The 25,506-nt window shown below is 51.8% G+C and overlaps 1 protein-coding gene across 3 annotated transcripts in view; it reads right to left on the bottom strand.

Annotated features, from left to right (window-relative positions):
• LOC142256258 (cyclin-dependent kinase 11B-like) overlaps positions 1-25,291 on the bottom strand; it is a 157,407-nt gene extending 132,116 nt beyond the window's left edge. For all 3 annotated transcript variants that reach the window (XM_075327837.1, XM_075327838.1, XM_075327839.1), the window contains exons 1-2: positions 25,190-25,291; positions 1,610-1,733 (exon numbers count right to left, since the gene is read on the bottom strand). In XM_075327837.1, the coding sequence (XP_075183952.1) occupies positions 1,610-1,720 (111 nt within the window). In that variant the 5' untranslated portion in view covers positions 1,721-1,733; positions 25,190-25,291. The remainder of the gene's footprint in view (positions 1-1,609; positions 1,734-25,189) is intronic.
• Positions 25,292-25,506: the final 215 nt, after the last annotated feature.

Below are 25,506 nucleotides of genomic sequence, written 5' to 3'. Positions count from 1 at the left end.
TTCCTGTTTCCCGCAGTGAAACGAATAAACAAAGACTTTTGCAACTATTCTTACATTAGGTAGTTTAGCCAAGTTCAAACTAAAAAATAAGGCGTGAGAAAAAGTTTAAACTGCCCTGTTTTTGGGAAAGGCATAATTAAAGGGGTTATCTTGTGACAAACATTTATGACATGTGCACAGGATCATCTGTAACCTGCATCAATCTCCAAAATAGTGAATCCCACCATCCCTTATTTTGACTGATTCCCAACCTGCAATGACAGGTGAGGTGGCTGTACATGTGTCTCCATTCACTGCTATGCAAGGTTGGACTGGTATCTATTAGACAATTATGGCATATACATCTGTCATAGGCTGGTTTTTTCGTATTAGATACCTGTTGGCCAAGCTCTTGTTACCTGAAAGCTCTCTCCTAACATCCCTTTACACATACATGGGGCGTAAGCAACTGCCAGATACTTATGGCAGGGGTTGATCTTCCTTGAGAAATATGCAGTGTGTCCACCCATATCCTGTCCACCGCCATTAACTTGAGAACGGCGGCAGCTATAGGCATAGAAGTGGTGTCTAGGTATAGTAAAGTAGCCATGCACTACGCAATGAAACCACCTATAGCGCCACCTGGTGGAAAACAATGGAATTAGGATTTTTATCTAGAAAACGGAACGAGATAGAGGAAAAAAAAACGTGAATAACAAAGTTGCAAGGCATCATCAATTCAATACGAATCGACACCTAGCATACAGAAATGCTATGATATGAAACCCATGACCCCCCCAAAACATTGAATGCTGGTCACACATATGGCGCTCATTTAACTTTGATGCTCAAAGTGGCCAGCGTCAGCCGCAATGCACATCTGGACTCTGCACAGCATACTGTATCTTGCTACACGTTGTGCAATAAGGTAGGTGACACGTTTGCACAAGCATCTGTGATACGTCGTCGTAGGTCCTGCAATGTTGGTGGAGGGGTCACATACACCTGCTGTTTGATGTGACCTCACAGAAAGAAGTCCAATGGGGTCAGGTCAGGTGAGCGTGGAGGCCACTCCACGCAGCCACCATACCCAATGGCTTGTAGGAAGGTCTCCATGAGGTATCGCTTCACGTCCGCAGCCTTGTGAGTTTTACACGTTCTAATCATAGCATTTCTGTATGCAAGGTGTCGATTCGTATTGAATTGATGATGCCCTACAACTTTGTAATTCACTTTTTTTCTCTATCTCGTTCTGTTTTCGAGATAAAAATGCTAACTCCGTTGTTTTCCACCAGGTGGCGCTATAGGTGGTTTCATTGCGTAGCGCATGGTTACTTTACTATACCTAGACACCACTTCTATGCCTATAGCTGCCGCCGTTCTCAAATTAATGGCGGTGGACAGGATATGGGTGGACACACTGAATATCATGTTGAATTCAGGCCACCCAACTCTTCTTTCCCTCCACATCTGCTGTAAAGAAGAGTCTCAGGACACATGAGATGGTCAGCCAGTCACACAGAAATCACTACATTTGGCCGACATTTATCCAATGTGTGCGGGCGCCTTTAGTATTGAGATGTCAAGACAAGAATCCATATAACATCAATCACTTTTCAAGGCTTCTTACATTTTTTGGATGTTTGTACTCTGATTTTTCTTCTTGCTCCTTCCTCCTCTTCTTTTCTTTCAAAATTTCATCCAGCGTTTTTACTTTCCAGGTGTCTTTTTCATCCCCCATTTGGTGGGTCAACCTAACAAAAACACAAGGAAACGATAGTTTAATAAGTTTACAACAAAAGACTTAAAAGAACAACCAAAAATATATGATACTAGAAGGTGGCCTGATTGTAACGTATCGGGTAGTCTAGAATGTGTATGTAGGTTAGCAGATTGAATAATAAGGTAATGAATGGGCTGGATGGGTTAGGTTTAATTTACTATTCTTATAATTGTTTATTGGTTTAAAAATGACAAAATAGAAGGAACAGTTTTATTTTCAATAATTTATTACATAATGAATTGGCTTCAAACTTTCAATACATACATTTCATATGCTATAAATGCTTACAATTTTATTTTATATGAGGGGAAAAGGAAAGGATGGGAGGGGTAAGAATATTTTATTAGGGGAGAAACCAGGGGAAGAATGAGGTAGGTGGGTAATACGGAAAGAGGTTGGGGAAAAATTCCTGCTTATTTAGTTCATGTAAAGAAGGGAATTTTGTTTACTTACCGTAAATTCCTTTTCTTCTAGCTCCAATTGGGAGACCCAGACAATTGGGTGTATAGCTATTGCCTCCGGAGGCCACACAAAGTATTACACTTAAAAGTGTAAGGCCCCTCCCCTTCTGGCTATACACCCCCAGTGGGATCACTGGCTCACCAGTTTTAGTGCCAAAGCAAGAAGGAGGAAAGCCAATAACTGGTTTAAAGACCAATTCAATCCGAGGAAACATCGGAGAACTGAACCATACCACATGAACAACATGTGTACCCGAAAAAACAGAAAAACCCCGAGAAAACAGGGCGGGTGCTGGGTCTCCCAATTGGAGCTAGAAGAAAAGGAATTTACGGTAAGTAAACAAAATTCCCTTCTTCTTTTTCGCTCCTAATTGGGAGACCCAGACAATTGGGACGTCCAAAAGCAGTCCCTGGGTGGGTAAAAGAATACCTCGTGATAGGGCCGTCAAACAGCCCTTTCCTACAGGTGGGCAATCGCCGCCTGAAGGACTTATCTACCTAGGCTGGCGTCTGCCGAAGCGTAGGTATGCACCTGAAAATGCTTGGTAAAAGTATGCAGACTCAATCAGGTAGGTGCCTGACACACCTGCTGAGCCGTAGCCTGGTGCCGTAATGCCCAGGATGCACCCACGGCTCTGGTAGAATGGGCCTTCAGCCTTGAGAGAACCAGAAGCCCAGTAGAACTGTAGGTTTCAAGAATTGGTTCCTCGATCCCCCGAGCCAGGGTGGATTCAGAAGCTTGCGACTGTTTACGCCGACCAGCGACAAGGACAAAGAGTGCATCCGGGTGGCGCAGGAGCGCCATGCGGGAAGTAGAACCTGAGTGCTCTCACCAGAACCAACAGATGCAAATCCTTCTGAAATTGATGGACTGGACGAGGACACAAAGAAGGTGAGGTGATATCCTGATTGATATGAAAGTGGGATACCACCTTAGGGAGAAATTCCGGAATCGGACGCAGAACTACCCTGTCCTGGTGAAGGACCAGGAAGGGAGATTTGTATGAGAGTGTTGCTAGCTCGGAAACTCTCCTAAGAGACGAGACCGTTACTAGAAGGCCACTTCCCGAGAAAAGCGGGAAGGGAGACCTCTTTCAAAGGCTCGAAAGGCGGCATCTGGAGAGCAATTAGAACCTTGTTCAGATCCCAGGGCTCTAACGGCCGCTTGTACGGAGTGCTGAGACGACAAACTCCCCGTAGGAACGTGCGTACCTGAGGAAGTCGTTTCTGAAAAAATACAGATAGCGCTGAGACTTGTCCCTAAAGGGAACTGAGCGACAACCCTTTTTCCAACCTAGATTGCAGGAAGGAAGGAAACATAGACGATGCAACCGGCCAGGGAGAAACACCCTGCGCCGAGCACCGAGATAAGAATATCTTCCACGTCCTGTGGTCAATCTTGGCGGACGTTGGTATGCTAGCCTGTCTCATGATGGCAACCACGTCCTGAGGTAATCCTGACGACACTAGGTTCCAGGACTCAATGCCACACCATCAGGTTGAGGGCCGTAGAATTCAAATGGAAGAATGGCCCTTGAGACAGCCAGTCTGATTGGTCTGGTAGTGCCCCCGGTTAGCCTACCGTGAGGCACCACAGAACCGGGAACCACAACATCCTCGGCCAATCTGTAGCGACGAGGATGGCGCGGCCGCAGTCGGTCCTGATCTAGCGCAGCACTCTGGGCAACAATGCCAGAGGTGGCACATAAGGTAGCTGGAACTGCGACCAATGCTGAACTAAGGCGTCTGCCGCCAGAGCTCGATGATTGTGAAACCGTGCCATGAAGCTGGCACATTGTTGTTGTGCCGTGACGCCATTAGATCGACGTCCGGCCTCTGTCAGCGGCGCCAGATCTCCTGAAACCCGTCCGGGTGAAGAGACCATACCCTTTCGGCCACACCCCGGCGACTTAGGAAGTCAGCTTCCTAGTTTTCCACGCCTGGGATGTGAACTGTGGATATGGTGGATGCCGTGTCTTCCACCCACATCAGAACCTGCCGGACTTCCTGGAAGGCTTGCCGGTTGCGCGTTCTTCCTTGGTGGTTGATGTATGCCACCGCTGTGGAGTTGTCCGACTGAAGTCGGATTTGCTTGCTGTCCAGCTGCTGTTGGAAGGTTTGTAGGGCAAGATACACTGCTCTGTGTTCAAGAACATTGATCTGAAGGGTGGACTCTTGCTGAGTCCACGTACCCTGAGCGCTGTGGTGGAGAAAAACTGCTCCCCACCCTGATAGACTCGCGTCTGTCGTAACTATCGCCCAGGATGGGGATAGGAAGGACCTTCTTTTTGACCATGAGGTGGGAAGAAGCCACCACCGTAGAGATTCCTTGGCCGCCTGAGAAAGAAAGACGACTCTGTTGAGGGAGGTCGACTCCCCGTCCCATTGGCGGAGAATGTCACATTGTAGTGGACGCAGATGAAACTGCGCGAAAAGAACTGCCTCCATTGCTACCATCTTACGTAGGAAGTGCATGAGGCGTCTCAATGTGTGCGACTGGTTCTTAAAGAAGAGATTGCAGCCCGTAGTGAATGCTGTTTGTCTAGCGGAAGCTTCACTATCGCTGAGAGAGTATGAAACTCCATGCCTAGATATGTTAGCGATAGGGTCGGGGTCGGATCTGACTTCAAAAAGTTGATGATCCACCCAAAACTCTAGAGAGTCTCCAGCGCAACGTTCGGGCAGTGTCGGCATGTTTCCTAAGAGAGTGCCTTGACAAGTAGATCGTCTAAATATGGGATCACAGAGTGACCCTGAGAGTGCAGGACTGTGACTACTGCTGCCCTGACCTTGGCGAAGACCAGTGGGACTGTCGCTAGCCGGAAGGTAGAGCTACGAACAGAAGGTGTTCGTCTCCTATAACGAAGCGTAGAAACGCTAGTGCTCTGGATCAATCGGCACGTGTGGATAAGCATCCTTGATGCCTAATGATGCTAGGAAATCTCCTTGGGACATTGAGGCGATGACATGGCGGAGGGATTCCATCCGGAACCGCCTGGTGTCCACGAGCTTGCTGAGCAGTTTTAGATCCAGAACGGGACGGAACGGCCCGTTCTTATAGGCACCGCAAATAATTTGGGGTAAAAACCGTTACCTTGTTCCTGAAGAGGAACGGGGGTCATCACTCTTTCTGCCTATAGAGTGCACCCTGTTTGCAGAAGAGCAGCGGCTCGGCCGGGAGGTGGAGAAGTTCTGAAGAATCGAGTTGGAGGACGAGAAGTGAGCTCTATCCTGTACCCGTGAGACAGAATGTCTCACACCCAACGGTCATTGACCTATGGCAGCTAAATATCGCCAAGGCGGGTGAGCCTGCTACCGACCGAGGATGCGGAGAGAGGAGGCCGCAAGTCATGAGGAAGCCGCCTTGGAAGCGGGTTTTCAGACTGTCTCTTTTTTGGGCGTGACTGAGCCCGCCAAGAATCTGAGCTCCTCTGATCCTTTTGAGTCCACATTGGACGAGGAAAAATGGGACCTGCCCGAGCCTCGAAAAGACCGAAACCACGACTGCCTCCTGCTCTGTTGGGGTTTGTTGTGTCCGGGCTGAGGAAAGGATGAATCCTTACCCCTGGACTGTTTAATGGTTACATCCAAACGCTCACCAAACAGTCGGTCAGCAGAAAAAGGCAACTGGTTAAGCAACCTTTTTTGGAAGCAGAATCTGCCTTCCATTCACTTAACGAGCAGACCAGGCTCTGCTTAAAAACACGGAGCAGCGGAGGCTACTGCCGTACGGTTCGCAGAGTCTAGGGCAACCTGAATCGCGTAAGAAACAAATGCAGACATTTGAGAGGTTAAGGATGCCACCTGCGGCACAGATGTACGTGTAACCGTGTCAATCTGTGTAAGACAAGCTGAAATAGCTTGGAGTGCCCCAAGGGTGAGAATGCTGGAGCCAACGGTGCGCCGACAGTCTCATAGATGGATTTGGACCAGAGATCCATCTGTCTGTCAGTGGCATCTTTAAGTGCAGCTCCATCTCCCACTGCAACTATGGATCTAGCTACAAGCCTGGAGATTGGAGGATGCCGCTTGGGACACTGGGTCCAGTCCTTGACCACGTCAGGGGGCAGGGATAACGTGTATCCTAAGCCGTTTGGAGAAGCGCATATCTGGATAAGTGTGGTGTTCCTGGACTGCCTCTCTGAAGGCAGAGTGGTCCAGAAAAATACGTGAAGCTGACTCCTCCACTGGAGGAGCTGGGTGAGAAATAACCAACATTCTATTGATGGACGCTATAAGATTATTCACTATGGCGTCACCATTAGGTGTATCCAGATTGAGAGCGGTCTCAGGATCAGAATCCTGAGCCGCTACTTCCGCCTCATTACACAGAGAGTCCTTCTGCTAGGACCCTGATGAAACCGAGGGCCGCTCATAGTGAGCCCGCTTAGGCTGTCTGGGACTGACGTCTGTGCAGAGCCGTGACTCTGGGATGCGTGTGACATTCCCGGAGCTGTTAGTTGTTCACACTGAGGGGGGCCATGGATCAATGATTCAACAGTGCCCATGTTGTGAGAGACATGTCCGGACTGCTAGGCTTCTAGTATCATAGCCATAGTCTCAGAAAATCTGTCAGTAAATACTGCAGACACCGTCCTCATCCTCTGGCCATTAGCAGAGACTCCGGCTGAGTTGGATATAATGGGGGTCTATGTAACCTGCCGGCCGTATAGCCGTACATGCTGTACCGGCTGCATAGAAAAACATGTGGTTCTGCACCTTTGTTTTACACAGAGAATATGCTGATAACTCCTCCGCACAATCCAGGAGGGTATATACAACGTGCGACCAAACAGTGCAATGTATATAGTACAAGCATATCTATAAGTGCACTTCTGCACTAGTGGGGTTAGCACCACAGGTGCTGCTTAACGCCTGTTGCAGCGATTGTGTGACTATCAGAATGCCAGGGTCTTCCACACTTGTCTCTGTATCGTACAGAAACTGACACTAATGGCTGCCGGCGTCCTTGTAGAGAAGGAAGCCGTGGGCGTGCCTGAGAAAGTGCGGGAATCCGGTTTCACAGTGCACACAGTGAGAGGGGTGGAGTATGCAAAACATACTCCAGCTCTCAGCGCTGCTGTGCTATGCAGCGTCACGCCCCTACCCTGACTGTCAGGCCTGTGGGCGGTAACGAAGGGAGACTAGGCCCAGAAGCCGGGGACTCGAGTTAATAAGCGCGGCCGGCATATCAGTGCTGGCCGGCGCGGAAGTCCCCGGCGCACCACAAATCCCAGCGGCGCCTTAAATAAAAATGGCAGCGGCGGTTAGCGCAGTAGTCACCCAATACACTAACACACCCAGCAACGCTGTGGTGTGCGATGGCACTAGTGCGGACAGCGCCGCTGTCCCTGGCGCACTAACACACCCAGCAGTGCTGCCGTGTGTCTGCGCGGTCCCCACAGGGACACAGAGTACCTCCATGTAGCAGGGCCATGTCCCTGAAGATACTCCGCTCCATGTCCAGCAGATACCAGGGGCTGTGGATGGAGCACGGTCTCAGTGCCTGGAGACCGATAGAATCCCACTTCACCCAGAGCCCTGTAAAAAGGGATGGGGAAGGAAGCAGCATGTGGGCTCCAGCCTCCGTACCCGCAATGGGTACCTCAACCTTAACAAACACCTCCGACATGAAGTGGGGTGAGAAGGGAGCATGCTGGGAGCCCTGTATGGGCCCTCTTTTCTTCCATCCGACATAGTCAGCAGCTGCTGCTGACTAAACAGTGGAGCTATGCGTGGATGTGTTGCCTCCTTCGCACAAAGCACAAAACTGGTGAGCCAGTGATCCCACTGGGGGTGTATAGCCAGAAGGGGAGGGGCCTTACACTTTTAAGTGTAATACTTTGTGTGGCCTCCGGAGGCAATAGCTATACACCCAATTGTCTGGGTCTCCCAATTAGGAGCGAAAAAGAAATATTGTTATGATCGGTTATTAATTTTTTTTTTTTGTTTGGTTTTTGACCGAGGTATGTAGCAGTATGTGGGAGGTAAGGTCTTGAATAATGATGGTTCATTTTTTGCTCGTTGGTCTTCCGCCGTGCAGCACGCATCGGCATGTTTGACAGCGGGAGACCATCGATCTGAATGGGCAGGGAGCCGGCGTACGCTGGTAACCATGGTACACAATCGGGTAACTATGCAAAGCGCTTTGCTTATTTACCCGATGTGTACCATGGTTACCAGCGCACGCCGGCTCCAGCACACATGTGCCGTAAGCCGGGGTAAGCTGGTAACCATGGTACACATTGGATAACTAACCAAAGCGCTTTCCATAGTTACAGGATTGTGTACCATTGTTACCAGCGTACGTCGGTAAGCTGATAACTATGGTACACATTGGGTAACTATGCAAAGCGACAGTGCTGGTTCATTTTTTACTTGTTGGTTTCCTGCTGTGCAGCACGCATCGGTGTGTTTGACAGCAGGAGACCAACGATCTGAATGGGCAGGGAGTCATCGTACGCTGGTAACCATGGTAAACAATCGGGTAACTAGGCAAAGAGCTTTCCATAGTTACCTGATTGTGTACCATGCTTACCAGCGTACGCCGGCTCCAGCACACGTGTGCCGGGAGCCGGGGTAAGCTGGTAACCATGGTACACATTCGGGTAAGTAAGCAAAGCGCTTTCCATAGTTACAGGATTGTGTACCATGGCTAACAGCGTACGTCGGTAAGCTGGTAAACTATGGTACACATCGGGTGACTATGCAAAGCGTCAGTGCTGGTTAATTTTGTGCTTGTTGGTCTCCTGCTGTGCAGCACGCATCAGCGTGTTTGGCAGCGGGAGACCAACGATCTGAATGGACAGGGAGCAGGGGTAAGCTAGTAACCATGGTACACATCGGGTGATTATGCAAAGCGGTTTCCATAATTACCCGATGTGTACACTGGTTAACAGCGTACACCACCTCCGGCACACGTGTGCCGGGGTAAGCTAGTAACCATGGTACACATCGGGTAACTATTCAAAGCGTCAGTGCTGGTTCATTTTTTGTTTGTTGGTCTCCTGCTGTGCAGCACGCATCGGCGTGTTTGACAGCGGGAGAGCAACGATCATAATGGGCAGGGAGCCGGCATACGCTGGTAACCAAGGTACACAATTGGGTAACTAAGCAAAGTGGTTTCCATGGTTACCCGATGTGTACCATGTTTACCAGCGTACGCCGTACACCATCCCAGCAACGCAACGGTATGTTTCGGCTGGGTTGCCAGTGTGGGCTTCCAGGGGTGCAGCAGTCACCTGGGAGTCGGGGCTCCGTGTGGGTTCGGGGAATGCGTGCAGGGGGCGAGGCCAGGCCGAGCGTCTAATGCGTGCGGGTGGCGAGGCCTGGCCGAGCGGCTAATCCATGCGGGGGCGGGGCTCGGGTAACTATGCAAAGCGGTTTCCATAGTTACCCGACGAGTACACTGGTTAACAGCGTACGCCGGCTCCGGCACACGTGTGCTGGGAGCTGGGGTAAGCTAGTAACCATGTTACACATCGGGTAACTAAGGAAAGCGGTTTCTATAGTTACCCGATGTGTACCATGGTTACCAGCCTACGCCGTCTCCGGCATACGTGTGCCGGGAGCCGGGGTAAGCTAGTGGTTTCACACATCCGGTGCGCTCCCGTACACTGTGTACAGTACAGTGGCCGCGCAGCAACTTCCTGGTCACATGCTCCGATCACATGACAACACGTGATCGGAGCTTGTCGTGTGGCTACTGTACTGTACAGAGTGCACGGGAGCGCGCCGGATCTGAGAAAGTGGCGAAAAGGTAAGTAACTATTCAAAGCGACAGTGCTGACGTGTGCCGGGGTAAGCTAGTAACCATGTTACACATCGGGTAACTAAGGAAAGAGGTTTCTATAGTTACACGATGTGTACCATGGTTACCAGCCTACGCCGGCTCCGGCACACGTGTGCCGGGAGTCGGGGTAAGCTAGTGGTTTCACACATTCGGCCTTTTCTCCACTTTGTCTTGCCGGTGTGGGCTTCCGGGGGTGCAGCAGTCACCTGGGAGTCGGGGCTCCGTGTGGGTTCGGGGAATGCGTGCGGGGGGACGGGGCCAGGCCGAGCGTCCAATGCATGAGGGGGCGGGGCCCGGCCAAGCGGCCAATGCGTGCGGGGGCGGGGCCGAGCCGAGCGGCCAATCCGTGTGGTGGGGCGGGGCCAGGCCGAGGCCAGCGGCAAATGCGACGTCATTTTCGTTACAGACAGACAGAATAAGGCAATTATATATATAGATTGGATATAAAATAGTATATAAATGCACCTCCTAATATACACTGTCTGTTTCAGCGGCCCTCTCCTGGCTGTTTTATTTCCACCTTGGTCGAAACATTTTAGCTTCCTTCCCAGTCTCTGCATATGAGCAATAATGTGAAGAAGGGGTTATCCATCTGAATCAGTTCAATAGCTAAGCCAGCCCCCTTCGATATGAATCTGATACAGGGACTGAGAAGGGGCTGGCTTAGCTGATGGACTGAACCTAGAGGGCAGCCTCCATGACGTACAGATATGCAAGGAAGGTGAAAAACACAGAAGCAGTGATGCAAGAGCACTACCATACTCTGGTGCTCAATACTATTAACAAGCATTTGGTTCTCGGATGGGCGCGACTGAGTATAACTGAAGCCAATAGGGCACTCAAGCAATTTTCCAGGATATCTTCCAGAAAAATGCTTGAGACCCCCATTGACTTCCATTATACTTGGGTAATACTTGGGTACTCGAGTTGCACCCAATCCAGCATCCAACGTCTTATTACGAGTACCGCGCACCCGAGCATGGTAGTGCCCGCTCATCACTAGTTACGAGTACTGAGCACCCGAGCATGGTAGTGCCTGCTCATCATTAGTTACGAGTACTGAGCACCCGAGCATGGTAGTGCCTGCTCATCATTAGTTACGAGTACTGAGCACCCGAGCATGGAAGTGTTTCCTCATCACTAGTTACGAGTACTGAGCACTCGAGCATGGTAGTGCTCGCTCATCACTAGTTACGAGTACAGAGCACCCGAGCATGGTAGTGCCCGCTCATCACTAGTTACCAGTACTGAGCACCCGAGCATGGTAGTGCTCGCTCATCACTAGTTACGAGTACTGAGCACCCGAGCATGGTAGTGCCCGCTCATCACTAGTTACAAGTACTGAGCACCCGAGCATGGTAGTGCCCGCTCATCACTAGTTACTTGTACTGAGCACCTGAGCATGGTAGTGCCCGCTCATCACTAGTTACGAGTACTGAGCACCCGAGCATGGTAGTGCCCGCTCATCACTAGTTACGAGTACTGAGCACCTGAGCATGGTAGTGCTTCCTCCTCACTAGTTACGAGTACTGAGCACCCGAGCATGGTAGTGCTTCCTCCTCACTAGTTACGAGTACTGAGCACCCGAGCATGGTAGTGCTTCCTCCTCACTAGTTACGAGTACTGAGCACCTGAGCATGGTAGTGCCCGCTCATCACTAGTTACGAGTACAGATCAGCCGAGCATGGTAGTGCCCACTCATCACTAGTTACAAGTACTGAGCACCCGAGCATGGTAGTGCCCGCTCATCACTAGTTACAAGTACTGAGCACCCGAGCATGGTAGTGCCCGCTCATCACTAGTTACAAGTACTGAGCACCCGAGCATGGTAGTGCTCGCTCATCACTAGTTACGAGTACTGAGCACCCGAGCATGGTAGTACTCGCTCATCACTAGTTACGAGCACCCGAGCATGGTAGTGCACCCTCTTCACTACACAGAAGTGGAGTTGGAGAGAAACACAAACTAAAATATGAGGGCAGGTATTTACTATAAAGTATATTAGGAAGGACAATAATATAACATCTTAAATGTATACATAGAGTCCCTTTCTACTCCATGAAGTACTATGAAGCGGAATCTGCTCCACAATGTACAAGTTCCAGCTGTTATACAGCCAGCACCTACTTCCATCAGAAAGCTCCGATCACAGTGAATGTTACTGTCAAAATTTTGACAGCAGTATTTAGATGGTGTGATTCTGAGGGGGTGTCAGAGCACCCATCACCCAACCAAAACACAATCATGCAGTGTCAATGCGTCCAGATTGCATATGCTGCCTGCTAAAGGCTTGCATTGACACAATAGGGCTAAGCACACGGGGCGAGTAAAACGGATTTTGTGGAATGTGATGTAAACAAAAATCGCATTCCACTCAGACCAATGTTACTCTATGGGGCCGCTGCCATGTGCGATTTTTTTTCTCAGCTCTAATCGGACAGAGAAAACAATCACAACATGCTGCGGGTGGAATCTGATTCATTTTCATTCGCACCCATACAAGTCTATGGGTGCGAGAGAAACATTGCTCAACACTCACATGACACCTAAGTGCAGTGCGCTAATCGCATCAGCTGATAATAGAGGAGATAGGGAGGAGATTAATCCATCTTCTACTCCGCAGTTGTGATCCGATCAAAGAATCGCATCACAGTGGCATGACACTCACAGCAGAACGGAAGCTGAGTGTCATGAGATGCAGTCGCAGTAATGCTCGTGGGCCCCCTATAATGGTCCTCCTATAATGCCCAGGGACTTAGAAAAAAAATAAAACATATATACATACATATATATATATATATATATATATATATATATATACATACATACATACATACATACATACACACACACACACACACACACACACACACACACACACACACAGATACACACATGCAAACATACACACACTGTAAAGTAACACATTAGATGGAATAAAAAGATTTGGTATTCCTAAATTTGATAAAATTGTATCCACAACTTTTTTTTCCCCATAAAGATCAAAATAGAAAATAAGAGAAAAAACGCTGGAATAAAAAAACGGATTTTTGTGTACTCACCGTAAAATCGTTTTCTCTTAGCCATCATTGGGGGACACAGGACCATGGGTGTTATGCTGCCTATCCATAGGAGGACACTAAGTAGATGCAAAAGCATAGCTCCTCCTCTGCAGTATACACCCCCTGGCCGGGCCAGGCAACCTCAATTTTAGTACACAAGCAGTAGAAGAAAAAAAACAGTAAAAACTTCTCAACAGAGGAACATGAGAAAAGAAGAGTCATAACCAAATAAGGTACTGAGAGAACCAAGGCCCAACAGGGCAACAGGGTGGGTGCTGTGTCCCCCAATGATGGCTAAGATAAAACGATTTTACGGTGAGTACACAAAAATCCGTTTTTCTCTGACGCCTCATTGGGGGACACAGGTCCAAGGGACGTCCTAAAGCAGTCCATGGGTGGGAAAAATAAAAGAAGACAACACAACCCAAGGACTAGGAACCAGTCCCAGACAGCCTGGAGCGACTACTGAGAGAGGTGCTCTACTGCCGTTTGCAGAATTTTCCTACCCAGATTTGCCTCAGTTGAAACCTGGGTATGGACTCTGTAATGCTTTGAAAACGTATGTAGGCTAGACTAGGTCGCAGCCTTACACACCTGTTCCGCTGAAGCCTGATGCCGAATGGCCCACGAAGCGCCAACTGCTCGCGTGGAATGAGCCCGCAGCCCACTAGAAATGGGCTTGAGTTGCAAGCGGTAGACTTCCTGGATCGCAGAGCGAATCCAGCGAGCCAGAGTCGCCTTTGAAGCTGCCTGTCCCTTCTTAGGCCCCTCAGGAATGAATGAACAAAGAGTCCGTTTTCCTAAAGGGGGCTGTCCTGGATATGTAATATCTGAGAGCTCTGACGAGGTCTAACGAATGCAGAGACCTTTCCACCCTATGAACTGGGTGTGGACAAAAGGAAGGCAGAACAATGTCCTCGTTCAAATGAAACGGGGTAAGAACCTTTGGAAGGAAATCCGGAAGGGGGCGCAGAACCACCTTATCCTTGTCCTGGTGAAAGATCAGAAAAGGCTCGCGGCAAGAGAGTGCTGCTAGCTCCGAAACCCGTCTGATGGACGTAATTGCCACCAGGAATGTTACCTTCCAGGACAGAAGAGCAAGGGAGGATCCTTGAGGAGTTCAAAGGGAGACCTCTGGAGACCGTCCAGAACGAGGTTGAGGTCCCATGGGTCCAGCGGCCGTTTGTACGGGGGAACTAGATGGGAAACGCCCTGGACGAAGGTCTTGACTTGCGGTTTTTGAGCCAGGTGGCATTGGTAGAAGATTGAGAGCGCTGAGACCTGCCCTTTAAGGGAACTGAGAGCCAACCCCGCTTGCAAGCCAGACTGTAGAAAGTCGAGAATTCTGGGGATGGCCAGAGGCATAAGCTGGACGTTAGGATCCCTGCACCATGAAAGGAAGATTTTCCACGTACGGTGGTAAATGCGGGATGAAGCAGGCTTTCGGGCGCTGATCATGGTGGAGATAACCGCGGGGGAGAATCCCGCTCTTGTTAATACCCAGGTCTCAATGGCCATGCCGTCAGCTTCAGGGCTCTGGAGTTCTGATGGGAAATGGGCCCTTGAATCAGCAAGTCTGGGATGTCTGGAAGGCGCCACGGTGCGTCTGTGAGCATTTGTATTAATTCGGCGTACCAGGCGCGCCTGGGCCAGTCCGGTGCTATCAGTATCACCGGGACTCCCTCTGCCTTGATCTTCCTGATTACCCGCGGCAGCAGGGGTAGAGGTGGAAATATGTAAGGCAGGCGGAATTGGTGCCAGGAGCAGACTAGAGCATCCGCGCCGATGGACTGCAGATCACGTGACCTGGCTATGAACGCGGGTACCTTTGCATTCAACCTTGAGGCCATTAGGTCCACGTGTGGTGTGTCCCAGCGAGTGCAGATGTGTAGAAACACATCTGGGTGGAGAGACCATTCTCCAGCGGCCAAGCCTTGGCGACTTAGAAAGTCTGCTGCCCAGTTCTCTACCCCCAGTATGTGTACCGCTGATATCACTGATCCCGACGATTCGGCCCAGCTGAGGATCTTGTGGGCCTCGAGATAAGCCGCTTTGCTGCGGGTGCCCCCCTGCCGATTGATATAGGCTACAGCTGTCGCATTGTCCGATTGGACTCGAATCGGACAACCCGCTAGCAGAGGGCAGAACGCTCTGAGCGCGAGGAAGATCACACGGAGTTCCAGGATGTTTATGGGTAGGGAAGACTCCTGGGGCGTCCAACGTCCTTGAGCAGTGTGGTGCCGGTACACTGCTCCCCAGCCTAGGAGGCTGGCGTCCGTGGTCAGGACCAGCCAGTTCACTGGGAGAAGGGATCTCCCCTTCGATAGGGATGAGGACCGAAGCCACCAGCGTAGTGCGTACCTGACTGAAGGCGTCAGGTGAAGATGTCTGTCCAGGGAGAAGGGGCTCTTGTCCCAGGCCGCTAGAAGGGCTAGCTGCAGTGGGCGGAGATGCAGTTGAGCAAAGGGTACTGCTTCCATAGCTGCCACCATCCTGCCGAGCACTTTCATGCTGAATCGAATGGAGCGAGATGGAGGACGTAGAAGGCAGCGTACCGCTCATTGAAGAGCGATCGCCTTGTCCTGAGGGAGAAGGATCAAGCCCCGACGGGTGTCCAGGGACATGCCCAGGAAGGTGATGGATCATGATGGGATCGGGGATGATTTGTCCAGATTCACTAGCTACCCTAAGCAGGATAGGGTGTCCAAAGTGATCTGTACGCTGGTTGAGCAGTCGCGGAAGGAGGGGGCCTTGATGAGGAGGTCGTCCAAGTAAGGGAGAACGACTACTCCCCTGGCGTGAAGGACGCTCATGGCGGCCGCCATGACTTTGGTGAAGACCCTTGGTGCGGTGGCAAGGCCGAAGGGTAGAGCTACGAATTGAAAGTGGGAGTCCTAAATTGCGAAGCGGAGGAACTTTTGGTGATCTGGGGCGATGGGTATGTGTAGGTACGTGTCCTTGATGTCTATGGAGGCGAGGAATTCCCCTTCGACCATGGATGCAATAATGGACCTTAGGGACTCCATTCTGAATCTCCGTACGTGCACATGTTTGTTTAGGTGTTTGAGGTCCAGGGGACCACAAAGAGGTTGGAATAAAAACCCCCGAACTTCTCGTCGTCTGGGACAGGTATTATCACTCCTGCTGTTTGGAGCGAGTGGATTGCTGAGAAGAAGGGAATTTTGTTTACTTACCGTAAATTCCTTTTCTTCTAGCTCCTATTGGGAGACCCAGACAATTGGGTGTATAGCTTCTGCCTCCGGAGGCCACACAAAGTATTACACTTTAAAAAGTGTAACCCCTCCCCTCTGCCTATACACCCCCCCGTGCATCACGGGCTCCTCAGTTTTGGTGCAAAAGCAGGAAGGAGGATACTTATAAATTGGTCTAAGGTAAATTCAATCCGAAGGATGTTCGGAGAACTGAAAACCATGAACCAAAAGAACAATTCAACATGAACAACATGTGTACACAAAAGAACAACAGCCCGAAGGGAACAGGGGCGGGTGCTGGGTCTCCCAATAGGAGCTAGAAGAAAAGGAATTTACGGTAAGTAAACAAAATTCCCTTCTTCTTTGTCGCTCCATTGGGAGACCCAGACAATTGGGACGTCCAAAAGCAGTCCCTGGGTGGGTAAAAGAATACCCTGAGAAAAAGAGCCAACAACGGCCCTCCTCTTACAGGTGGGCAACCGCCGCCTGAAGGACTAGCCTACCTAGACTGGCATCCGCCGAAGCATAGGTATGCACCTGATAGTGTTTCGTGAAAGTGTGCAGACTAGACCAGGTAGCTGCCTGACACACCTGCTGAGCCGTCGCCCGGTGCCGCAATGCCCAGGACGCACCCACGGCTCTGGTAGAATGGGCTTTCAGCCCTGAAGGAATCGGAAGCCCAGAAGAACGGTAGGCTTCAAAAATCGGTTCCTTGATCCACCGAGCCAAGGTTGACTTGGAAGCCTGCGACCCCTTACGCTGGCCAGCGACAAGGACAAAGAGCGCATCAGAACGGCGCAGTGGCGTCGTGCGAGACACGTAGATCCGGAGTGCTCTCACTAGATCTAACAAATGCAAATCCTTTTCACATTGGTGAATTGGATGAGGGCAAAATGAAGGTAAGGAAATATCCTGATTGAGATGAAAAGGGGACACCACTTTGGGAAGAAAGTCCGGGACCGGACGCAGAACCACCTTATCCTGGTGAAATACCAGGAAGGGGGCTTTGCATGACAGCGCTGCAAGCTAAGAAGATCCTCCAAGCCCTGTGATAGATCTTGGCTGACGTTGGTTTCCTGGCCTGTCTCATAGTGGCAATGACCTCTTGAGATAACCCTGAGGACGCTAGGAGCCAGGACTCAATGGCCACACAGTCAGGTTGAGGGCCGCAGAATTCAGATGGAAAAATGGCCCTTGAGACAGCAAGTCTGGTCGGTCTGGGAGCGCCCACGGTTGACCCACCGTGAGGTGCCACAAGTCCGGGTACCACGACCTCCTCGGCCAGTCTGGAGCGACGAGGATGGCGCGGCGGCAGTCGGACCTGATCTTGCGCAACACTCTGGGCAGCATTGCCAGAGGAGGGAATACATAAGGCAGTCGAAACTGCGACCAATCCTGAACTAAGGCGTCCGCCGCCAGAGCTCTGTGATCCTGAGACCGTGCCATGAATGCCGGGACTTTGTTGTTGTGCCGAGACGCCATTAGATCGACGTCCGGCGTTCCCCAGCGGCAACAGATCTCTTGAAACACGTCCGGGTGAAGAGACCATTCCCCTGCGTCCATGCCCTGGCGACTGAGAAAGTCTGCTTCCCAGTTTTCTACGCCTGGGATGTGAACCGCGGAGATGGTGGAGGCTGTGGCCTCCGCCCACAGCAGAATCCGCTGAACTTCTTGGAAGGCTTGACGACTGCGAGTGCCGCCCTGGTGGTTGATGTACGCGACCGCCGTGGCGTTGTCCGACTGTATGCGGATCTGCCTGCCCTCCAGCCACCGATGGAACTCCTGCTGTGCTGCCGACTCCTCTATAGGTAGAGCTGGGGGAGAAAGATCTAGCACCTGGTTGATGGACTCTATAAAGGTCATTTACTATGGCGTCCCCTTCAGGTGTATCAAGATTGAGAGCAACGTCAGGGTCAGAGTCCTGGGCTGCGACCTCCGCCTCATCCTCTAGAGAGTCCTCAAGCTGAGACCCCGAACAGCGTGATGAAGTCGGGGAAGATTCTAAGCGAGCCCGCTTAGCCGGTCTGGGACTGCGGTCCGTGCCGGAGTCCTCCACGTAATAACTAGAGGCCACCCCAGGAGCACGCTTCGTCGCAGACCGAGAGGGGCCTGGGGGCGATCCCGCAGTGCCCGGGGCCTGTGTAAGGGCCGGTCTGGGCTGCAAAGCTTCTAGTATCTTAGCAGACCATTTGTCCATAGACTGAGCCATGGATTGTGAAAGTGACTCAGAGTTTCTCAGCAAAAGCTGCAAACTCTGTCCCTGCCGCCTGGACAGGGGAAGCCGGCGGTTCTACCTGGGCCGAGGGTCCCACCAGTGCCCCAGGCTCCGGCTGAGCGAGTGCCACATGGCCCAAGCATTGCTCACAGTGAGGGTAGGTGGAACCTGCAGGTAGCATAGCCGCACAAGAGGTACAGGTTGCAAAATAACCCTGTGTCTTGGCACCCTTGCTCCTTGTGAACGACATGCTGTAGTCTCCCAGGAGAGTGATCACTGAGGGATATATAGCCACAAGCTAACAGTACAGCCGAACCGAGAAAATGTATACAATATAATATTATATATATATATATATATATATATATATATATATATATATATATATATATATATATATATATAATATATATATATATATATATATATATATATATATATATATACACAGTTCAGCACTCTAGGGGGCCCAGCACCGGTGGGAAGAAGCCACCTGGCTTACCGACCGCTCAAGCAGTGTGTGGCCACCAGATTCCCTGCCTCGGGTCTCCCAGAGGTGCTGCCAGAAGTCCTCCACCGGCAGAATGTGCTTAAAACATGGTCGTCGGCGTTCACAGGGGAGGAGGGAGCCGTGGGCGTAACCACAAAAGTGCGGGAATCTGGTGCCCCAGAGTGAATAGTGAGGGGGGCGGAGGACAGCCAAGTGTGCTCCAGCCCTCACTGTCGGCGTCAGACCGACCGTCCCGCCCTTCCCCCTGACTGGCAGGCCCGGGGGCGGGAGTTTAAGGCACTAGGCCGCAAAAGCCGGGGACTAAAGTTAAAAACCGCGGCCGGCAAGCAGGCGCGGTAGTCCCGGTCTCATACCAACAGCGCAGTCGCTGCAGCGTCTGAGGTCAAGGTGTTCCATGCACCGTCCCCAAGGGGACACAGAGTACCTGTAGATGCAGGGCCCTGTCCCTGATGATACTCAGTCTCCTGTCCGACAGAATCCCACAGGGGCTGCGGAGGGAGCCCGGTCCCAGTGCCTGGATGACCGGATAGGATAACACTTCTCCCAGAGCCCCTAAGGGATGGGGAAGGAAAACGGCATGTGGATCCGGCCTGTGTACCCGCAATGGGTACCTCAACCTTAACAACACCGCCGACTTAGTGGGGTGAGAAGGGAGCATGCCGGGAGCCCTGTTAGGGCCCTCTTTTCTTCCATCCGATATAATCAGCAGCTGCTGCTGACTAAAAATGGGAGCATGAGTGCATGTGTGCCTCCTTCAACACAAAGCATAAAACTGAGGAGCCCGTGATGCACGGGGGGGTGTATAGGCAGAGGGGAGGGGTTACACTTTTTAAAGTGTAATACTTTGTGTGGCCTCCGGAGGCAGAAGCTATAGACCCAATTGTCTGGGTCTCCCAATGGAGCGACAAAGAAAAAAAGCTTTGCGTCGTTTTCGAGTCTTTGGGGATTTGAGAGAAAGAACCGACTCGGGGGTCGGGTCCGAAATTCTATGTGGTAACCGGAAGACGCAAGGTCTCGCACCCATTTGTCGTCTGAGGCGGCAGCCCAGATGTGATGAAAGAGCCGCAGTCGACCTCCTACAATGAGTGTCTCTTCCGGGGCGCCGAAGGAGTCATGAGGGGGGAAAACGTCGTGGCCGAGTCTCCCTAGTCCTGGACTGTTTCGGTCCAGGCTGCCATGACGAAGTGGGTTTCGGGGAGAGCGGAGGTCGGTCCCTGCGTAGTCCGCGGCTGGTGGCGGGGACAGGACGGGATGTCGACCAACCAAATGAGTTCCGAAAGGAGCGGAACGAGGACTGTGGACGTCTGGTGAAGGACGTCCTGGACTTCAGCTGGGGGAGGGAGGTACTCTTTCCTCCCGTGGCGTCAGAAATGAACTTGTCCAGACGTTCGCCAAACAATCGGTCTGGAAAAAGGGAAGGCCCGTGAGAGACTTCTTGGAGGCAGAGTCCGCTCGCCATTGTCGGAGCCAGAGAGCTCTACGGATGGCTATGGTATTTGAGGCGGCAAATGCTGCGCAGGTAGCAGCGTCCATGGAGGCCTGCATGAGGTACTCCGCCGTAGCGGCAATTTGAGCTGTTACCTCTGTAAAGGTATGAGTGAACTGGGATTCCTCAAGCGAAGTGTTAAGGGATTTTGCCCAGACCGAGATCGCCTTTGCGACCCACACAGTGGCAAAGGAGGAAAGGAGGGCGGGAGGGAGGAACCCGCAGTCTCAAAAGCAGAGCGGACGAGGTGCTCCACCTGACTGTCGGGTCCTTGATGGAGGAACCATTGGGTAAAGACAGGAACGTCTTTGTGGTAAGGCGGGAGACCGGGGGGGTCGACTGAGGGCGGATCGGCCCAGCCCTTAGGGGCAGGTGAGGCAAAAGGATACCGGGACTCCATGAGTTTTCGGTTACCGAAGCGCCTGTCAGGCTTCTCCCTTTGCTTTGTGAGGATATCCTGAAACTCTGGGTGATCAGCGAAAACCTTTTGGGGTTTCCTTGCCCTCTTAAAGGAGACCGCATGGTCAGTGGTGGTGGATGGGGGATCCTCCACATGCAGAGTTTGGTTGATTGCTGCTATAAGGGAGTCTATTGCAGTTTGATCATCTGGGGAGGCTGAAACCAAGGAATCCTCTTGGTATAAACAGCATTCTCCCTCCTCCAGCTCTTCAGAAGCCGTGGAGCGTGTGGGAGAGCCTGCCCTGTGTGCTCCCGAGGGAGAGCCCACTGGAGGCACCCGGCCGTGTGCTCTTTTCCTGATCCCTGCAACCGGTGAAGCATGTGCCCGGATTACCTCAGAAGGATCCTCCATAGGGGTATCCTCAGGCTGCGTTCCGTCCAGGGACCCAGAAGGGTGTGGAGGACGACATTGCATAGCCAGAACCAGGTTCTGTGACAGTTTTTCCATGGATTGGGACAGAAACTGTGCCTATTTCGGTGGGCTGGGAGCCCTAGGCTCTGAGCTGACGGTTGCGGCGGTGGTGGCAGGGTGGGTCTTGGGGGGCTATAGGGGCACAAGACTCTCAGAGAGAAGAGGTGTGTTTACGTGGTAGCTCAGCGTGGCAGGCAGTGCAGGCTGAATAATAGACTATGTGGGCCTTAGTACTCTTAGTGCCCTTAGATTTCTGCATGTTCCTAATAGGAGTATGCCAGGAGGGGGAGCAATGCTTAGCAGAGCTACAATTGAAGCAAGCACCTCACCAGAATCAGCCGATGGCCCTGTCCTCAGGAAGTATTAAGCTCAATGAAGATCTTCGCACGCTTTCCTGGGGTGGGCGTGGCTTATCGCGGCTGCAGGGGGCGGGGCTTAGCGCTAAAAGAGCGCGAAGATGAAGTCAGTGTGCCCCCCCTGCTGTGGGTAGTAAAAAACGGCGGGAAGGGAGCTTCTGATAGTTTTCCTCCCTCTCCCTCCAGTCAGCACACAGCTTGTCACTGGTGGTTATCAGCCGGCTTTTCTGCTAGAGCAAATAAACAGAGCAAATAAATAAATGAGTCCCTGAGCCCTGGGCCCTCCCCCTGCCACAGGGAAATTATCTACAGGACTTTCTGCAAACAGGAGTGACTTCCCCCCTCCTCCAGCCAGCAAGCTAGAGAAAAGTTAACACTGTGTGTGCAGGATCCTTCTCTCTTCCTTGCACTCAGCAAGGGACTTTCTCATAATAAATACTGTAAATGTCCTGGGAGCCTTCCCTGCAGCGTCTTTTCTCCCTTTGTCTGGGAAACCAGTCAGGGGGGGATCTCACCTTAAACAGTGCTTCAGTCCAGGCAGTGAAAGTAGCAGAGTCAGCTTGCTGTGTCCGGTCACACCGGTGCCATATTCAACTCAGAGCCTGCAAAGAGGGACTGAGGAATTGGTGCCATATTCAACTCAGAGCCTGCAAAGAGGGGCTGAGGAATTGGGCTATAGGGGCACAGGCCTCTACCCTGGGCTTTGGAAAATCGGTGTCTGTGGAACCCGTCGTCCAGCCCAGGATCCAGCGTCGCAGGAGGGGGTACGTGTAGGCAACGCTTCACGTTCCCACCCGTTGATGGTAGTGGGAGATCGGTCCCAAAAGGAAACCGTCGCCCTCAAAAAATAACAAACCTTGAAAGGAAGTGCCTCCTACAGGCACTAAGCTAAAACTGAGGTTGCCTGGCCCGGCCATGGGGTGTATACTGCAGAGGAGGCGCTATGCTTTTGCATCTACTTAGTGTCCTCCTATGGATAGGCAGCATAACACCCATGGTTCTGTGTCCCCAATGAGGCGTCAGAGAAAATACTTTACAGGTTTGTTATCGGCATAATTGTACCAAGCGGGAAAATCAGATTATCAGGCCACTGTGTATGGTAAAATAAATGGTAGTGATCAAAACTATAACCAGTCTTATAAAACAAAAAAAACCTCTTAGGCTATGTTCACACATTGCATTTTTCCCCAGAAGCAAAACCTGATCTCTTCGCAGAAAAAAAACAAAACAAAAAAAAAAAACAAAAAAAAGCTGTGTTGTTGGTGTGTCATTTGTCCACATAAATGTTTAAAGGGAACCTGTCACCAGATTCGGGGCCTAAAAGCTGCGTCCACCACCAGTGGGCTCTTATATACAACATGTTAGAATACTGTATATAAGAGCCCAGGCTGCTGTGTAGAACGTAAAAATCACTTTATAATACTCACCTAAACGGTCGGTTCGGTGCAGATGGGTCGGATGGGTGTCTCCGGTCTCTGGTGCCGGCACCTCCTCTTTCAGCCATCTTTGTCCTCCATCTGAAGCCAGGGTGCATGACGTCATGCAAATGTGGCGCCCTGGACGAGCCAGGTAGTCACAGACATTACACCACACTCACCCGCTTCCCTAGACTGTCACACCAGTCAAACAAAAACCCTTGTTGCCTCCCTCCAGGGTCTGATGTCCACACCAAGTGGGGCGGAGCCAGGCGGTTGGCCCCACCCACCGAGGAGTTCACAGGCCTGGAGGCGGGAAAAAGCAGTTCAGTCGAGTTAGAGTTTGGAGGCGAAAGTGTGAGGAGTAGAAACTGCAAGTGTCTGGGTCGGAGCCCAGGCACTGCCAGCAAGGTTGGCAGACGGTGGTGGCCGTCTGCAGGAGTTAGTGGATCTCTGCAAAACCGTAGGACCGCCGGTACCGAACCGGGGAGTGGAGCTAAGCACACAGGCAGGGCCATCGGACCCTGACTAGGCTTGGAGCCGCCGACAACGGGGAAATCCGAGTGTGACTGGAACCCCAAGGGTTTCCCAACAACCAAGACCCGACAGAAGGCAACAGTCCACACCGTGAGGATATACAGCCACCGCCATAGGCTAGAGATCCAAGGGCCAGCGCCTGCGGGCAAAACGGGCTCCTTCGGTACCTATAAACCGGGGAGCAGACTACCGGTGGGCAACCACAGGAGTCAGAACAATCTAACAGGTGCAGGGAAAGACAGCCACCATCAGCCGTCCAGGGAGAGCACAAAAACACTGCAGCCGGCTACGGGACCCGTCCATCCGGCCGTTTGGTTTACCAGAGACTCTGTCATTGACTGCCTGAGTGAGTACACCAGTGCCATCCGGCACCGCACCGCGCCGCGCTGCCCCTGCAACCCAGCCATCCAGCCTCCCCGTTACACCACCGGGCCCCGGGATCACCAACCCCTACCCACGGAGGGGACAACATCCTCACTGCTCCCTACCATCGCTCCCGGGATCCCCGTCACCAGCAGCGGTGGTGCCCTTTGTCACCACGACCCGTGGCTGGCGTCACGAACTATCTCCCTAAACAAACCACCCCCTTTTCACTCGTGGACGAGGAACGCTGCTCGAGTCCCCGGGTCCGGTCCACCCCTCAAGCCACCGAGCAGCAGCGAAGCCCCGGACCAGAGCGTGGCGAGCGCGTCCCCTCCACCCGCGACACACACAGGCTGGCATTAAGGTCCCGAGCAATTGCACTACAATACTTTGATCTGCCCTGCTCAGGGAAGATCAAAGTGTGCCTGCGCAGGACTGCAATACCAGCGAGTGTGGATGACGTAGGACGCGTCATGCACCCCGGCTTCAGAAGGAGGAAGACCAAGATGGCTGAAAGAGGAGGCGCCGATACCAGAGAACTGAGACACCCGTCCGACCAGTCTGCACCACACCGCACCTTAGGTGAGTATTATAAAGTGATTTTTATGTTCTACACAGCGGCCTGGGCTCTTATATACAGCGTATTAGAATGCTGTATATAAGAGCCTGGTGGTGGTGGCCGCAGCTTATAGTCACCAAATCTGGTGACGGGTTCCCTTTAAATATAGTTACTTTCATTCACCACAAAAGCAGCAAAAACCGCAACATGTGAACACAGCCTTATGGGCAGGTATAGAGAACAATAAAGACGTTGCAGCTGCTGGAAGGTGAGGTAACGAGCAAAATATGGATCTTGGCCACAGCAGAAAGGGTTAAGGGTTATGGATGGGGGCGGTTTCACCAACTTCCTAGCACAGCCGAGCTCCCAAAGAGGTGATGTGGGGGAAGTTGTGCCCCGTCCTCCCTTTGCCTCCATGTATACGGAGACCGGACCGGCCCCAATGATATATCCCAGGCACAATGATGACACAACCAAACTGCCGGCCACCTCTATGGCAACCACGGGACTCCCCGGTTACCGGCCTACACCGATAGGTGACGTATAAGGACTATATAAACAAAGAGGACGTGAAGGAAACAATTTACCCCAAAGTTCTGCGCCGCACAGCGTGAGCACCGAGGTCACTTCCTGGTGTCTGACGTCTGGAACGCAGCGTAACGGAACCAACGGTCTTTCCAGACGTCTCCGCTAGGGGCCGCGCGTGAACAGCTAAAGGAACTTACTTCCTGGTCCCCCTCCGCGCGTGCGCAGTAGCAGCTACGTGCTTGTCTCTCCGCATCGCGCCGCTTAGTGGCGCGCCTGCGCAGTAGCATCTATGGAAACGTTTCCCGCTCTTTTGGGTTTTGTTTTTTGTCAGAAACCCATGAAGTAAATTAGTGATAAATTGTACTGTAACTAAAAA

The sequence above is a fragment of the Anomaloglossus baeobatrachus genome, chromosome 11, assembly GCF_048569485.1.
Source record: "Anomaloglossus baeobatrachus isolate aAnoBae1 chromosome 11, aAnoBae1.hap1, whole genome shotgun sequence".
In the NCBI taxonomy this organism is placed as follows: domain Eukaryota; kingdom Metazoa; phylum Chordata; class Amphibia; order Anura; family Aromobatidae; genus Anomaloglossus; species Anomaloglossus baeobatrachus.
The sequence above is the reverse complement of the archived record's forward strand: the minus strand, read 5'-3'. Positions and strand labels throughout refer to the sequence as shown.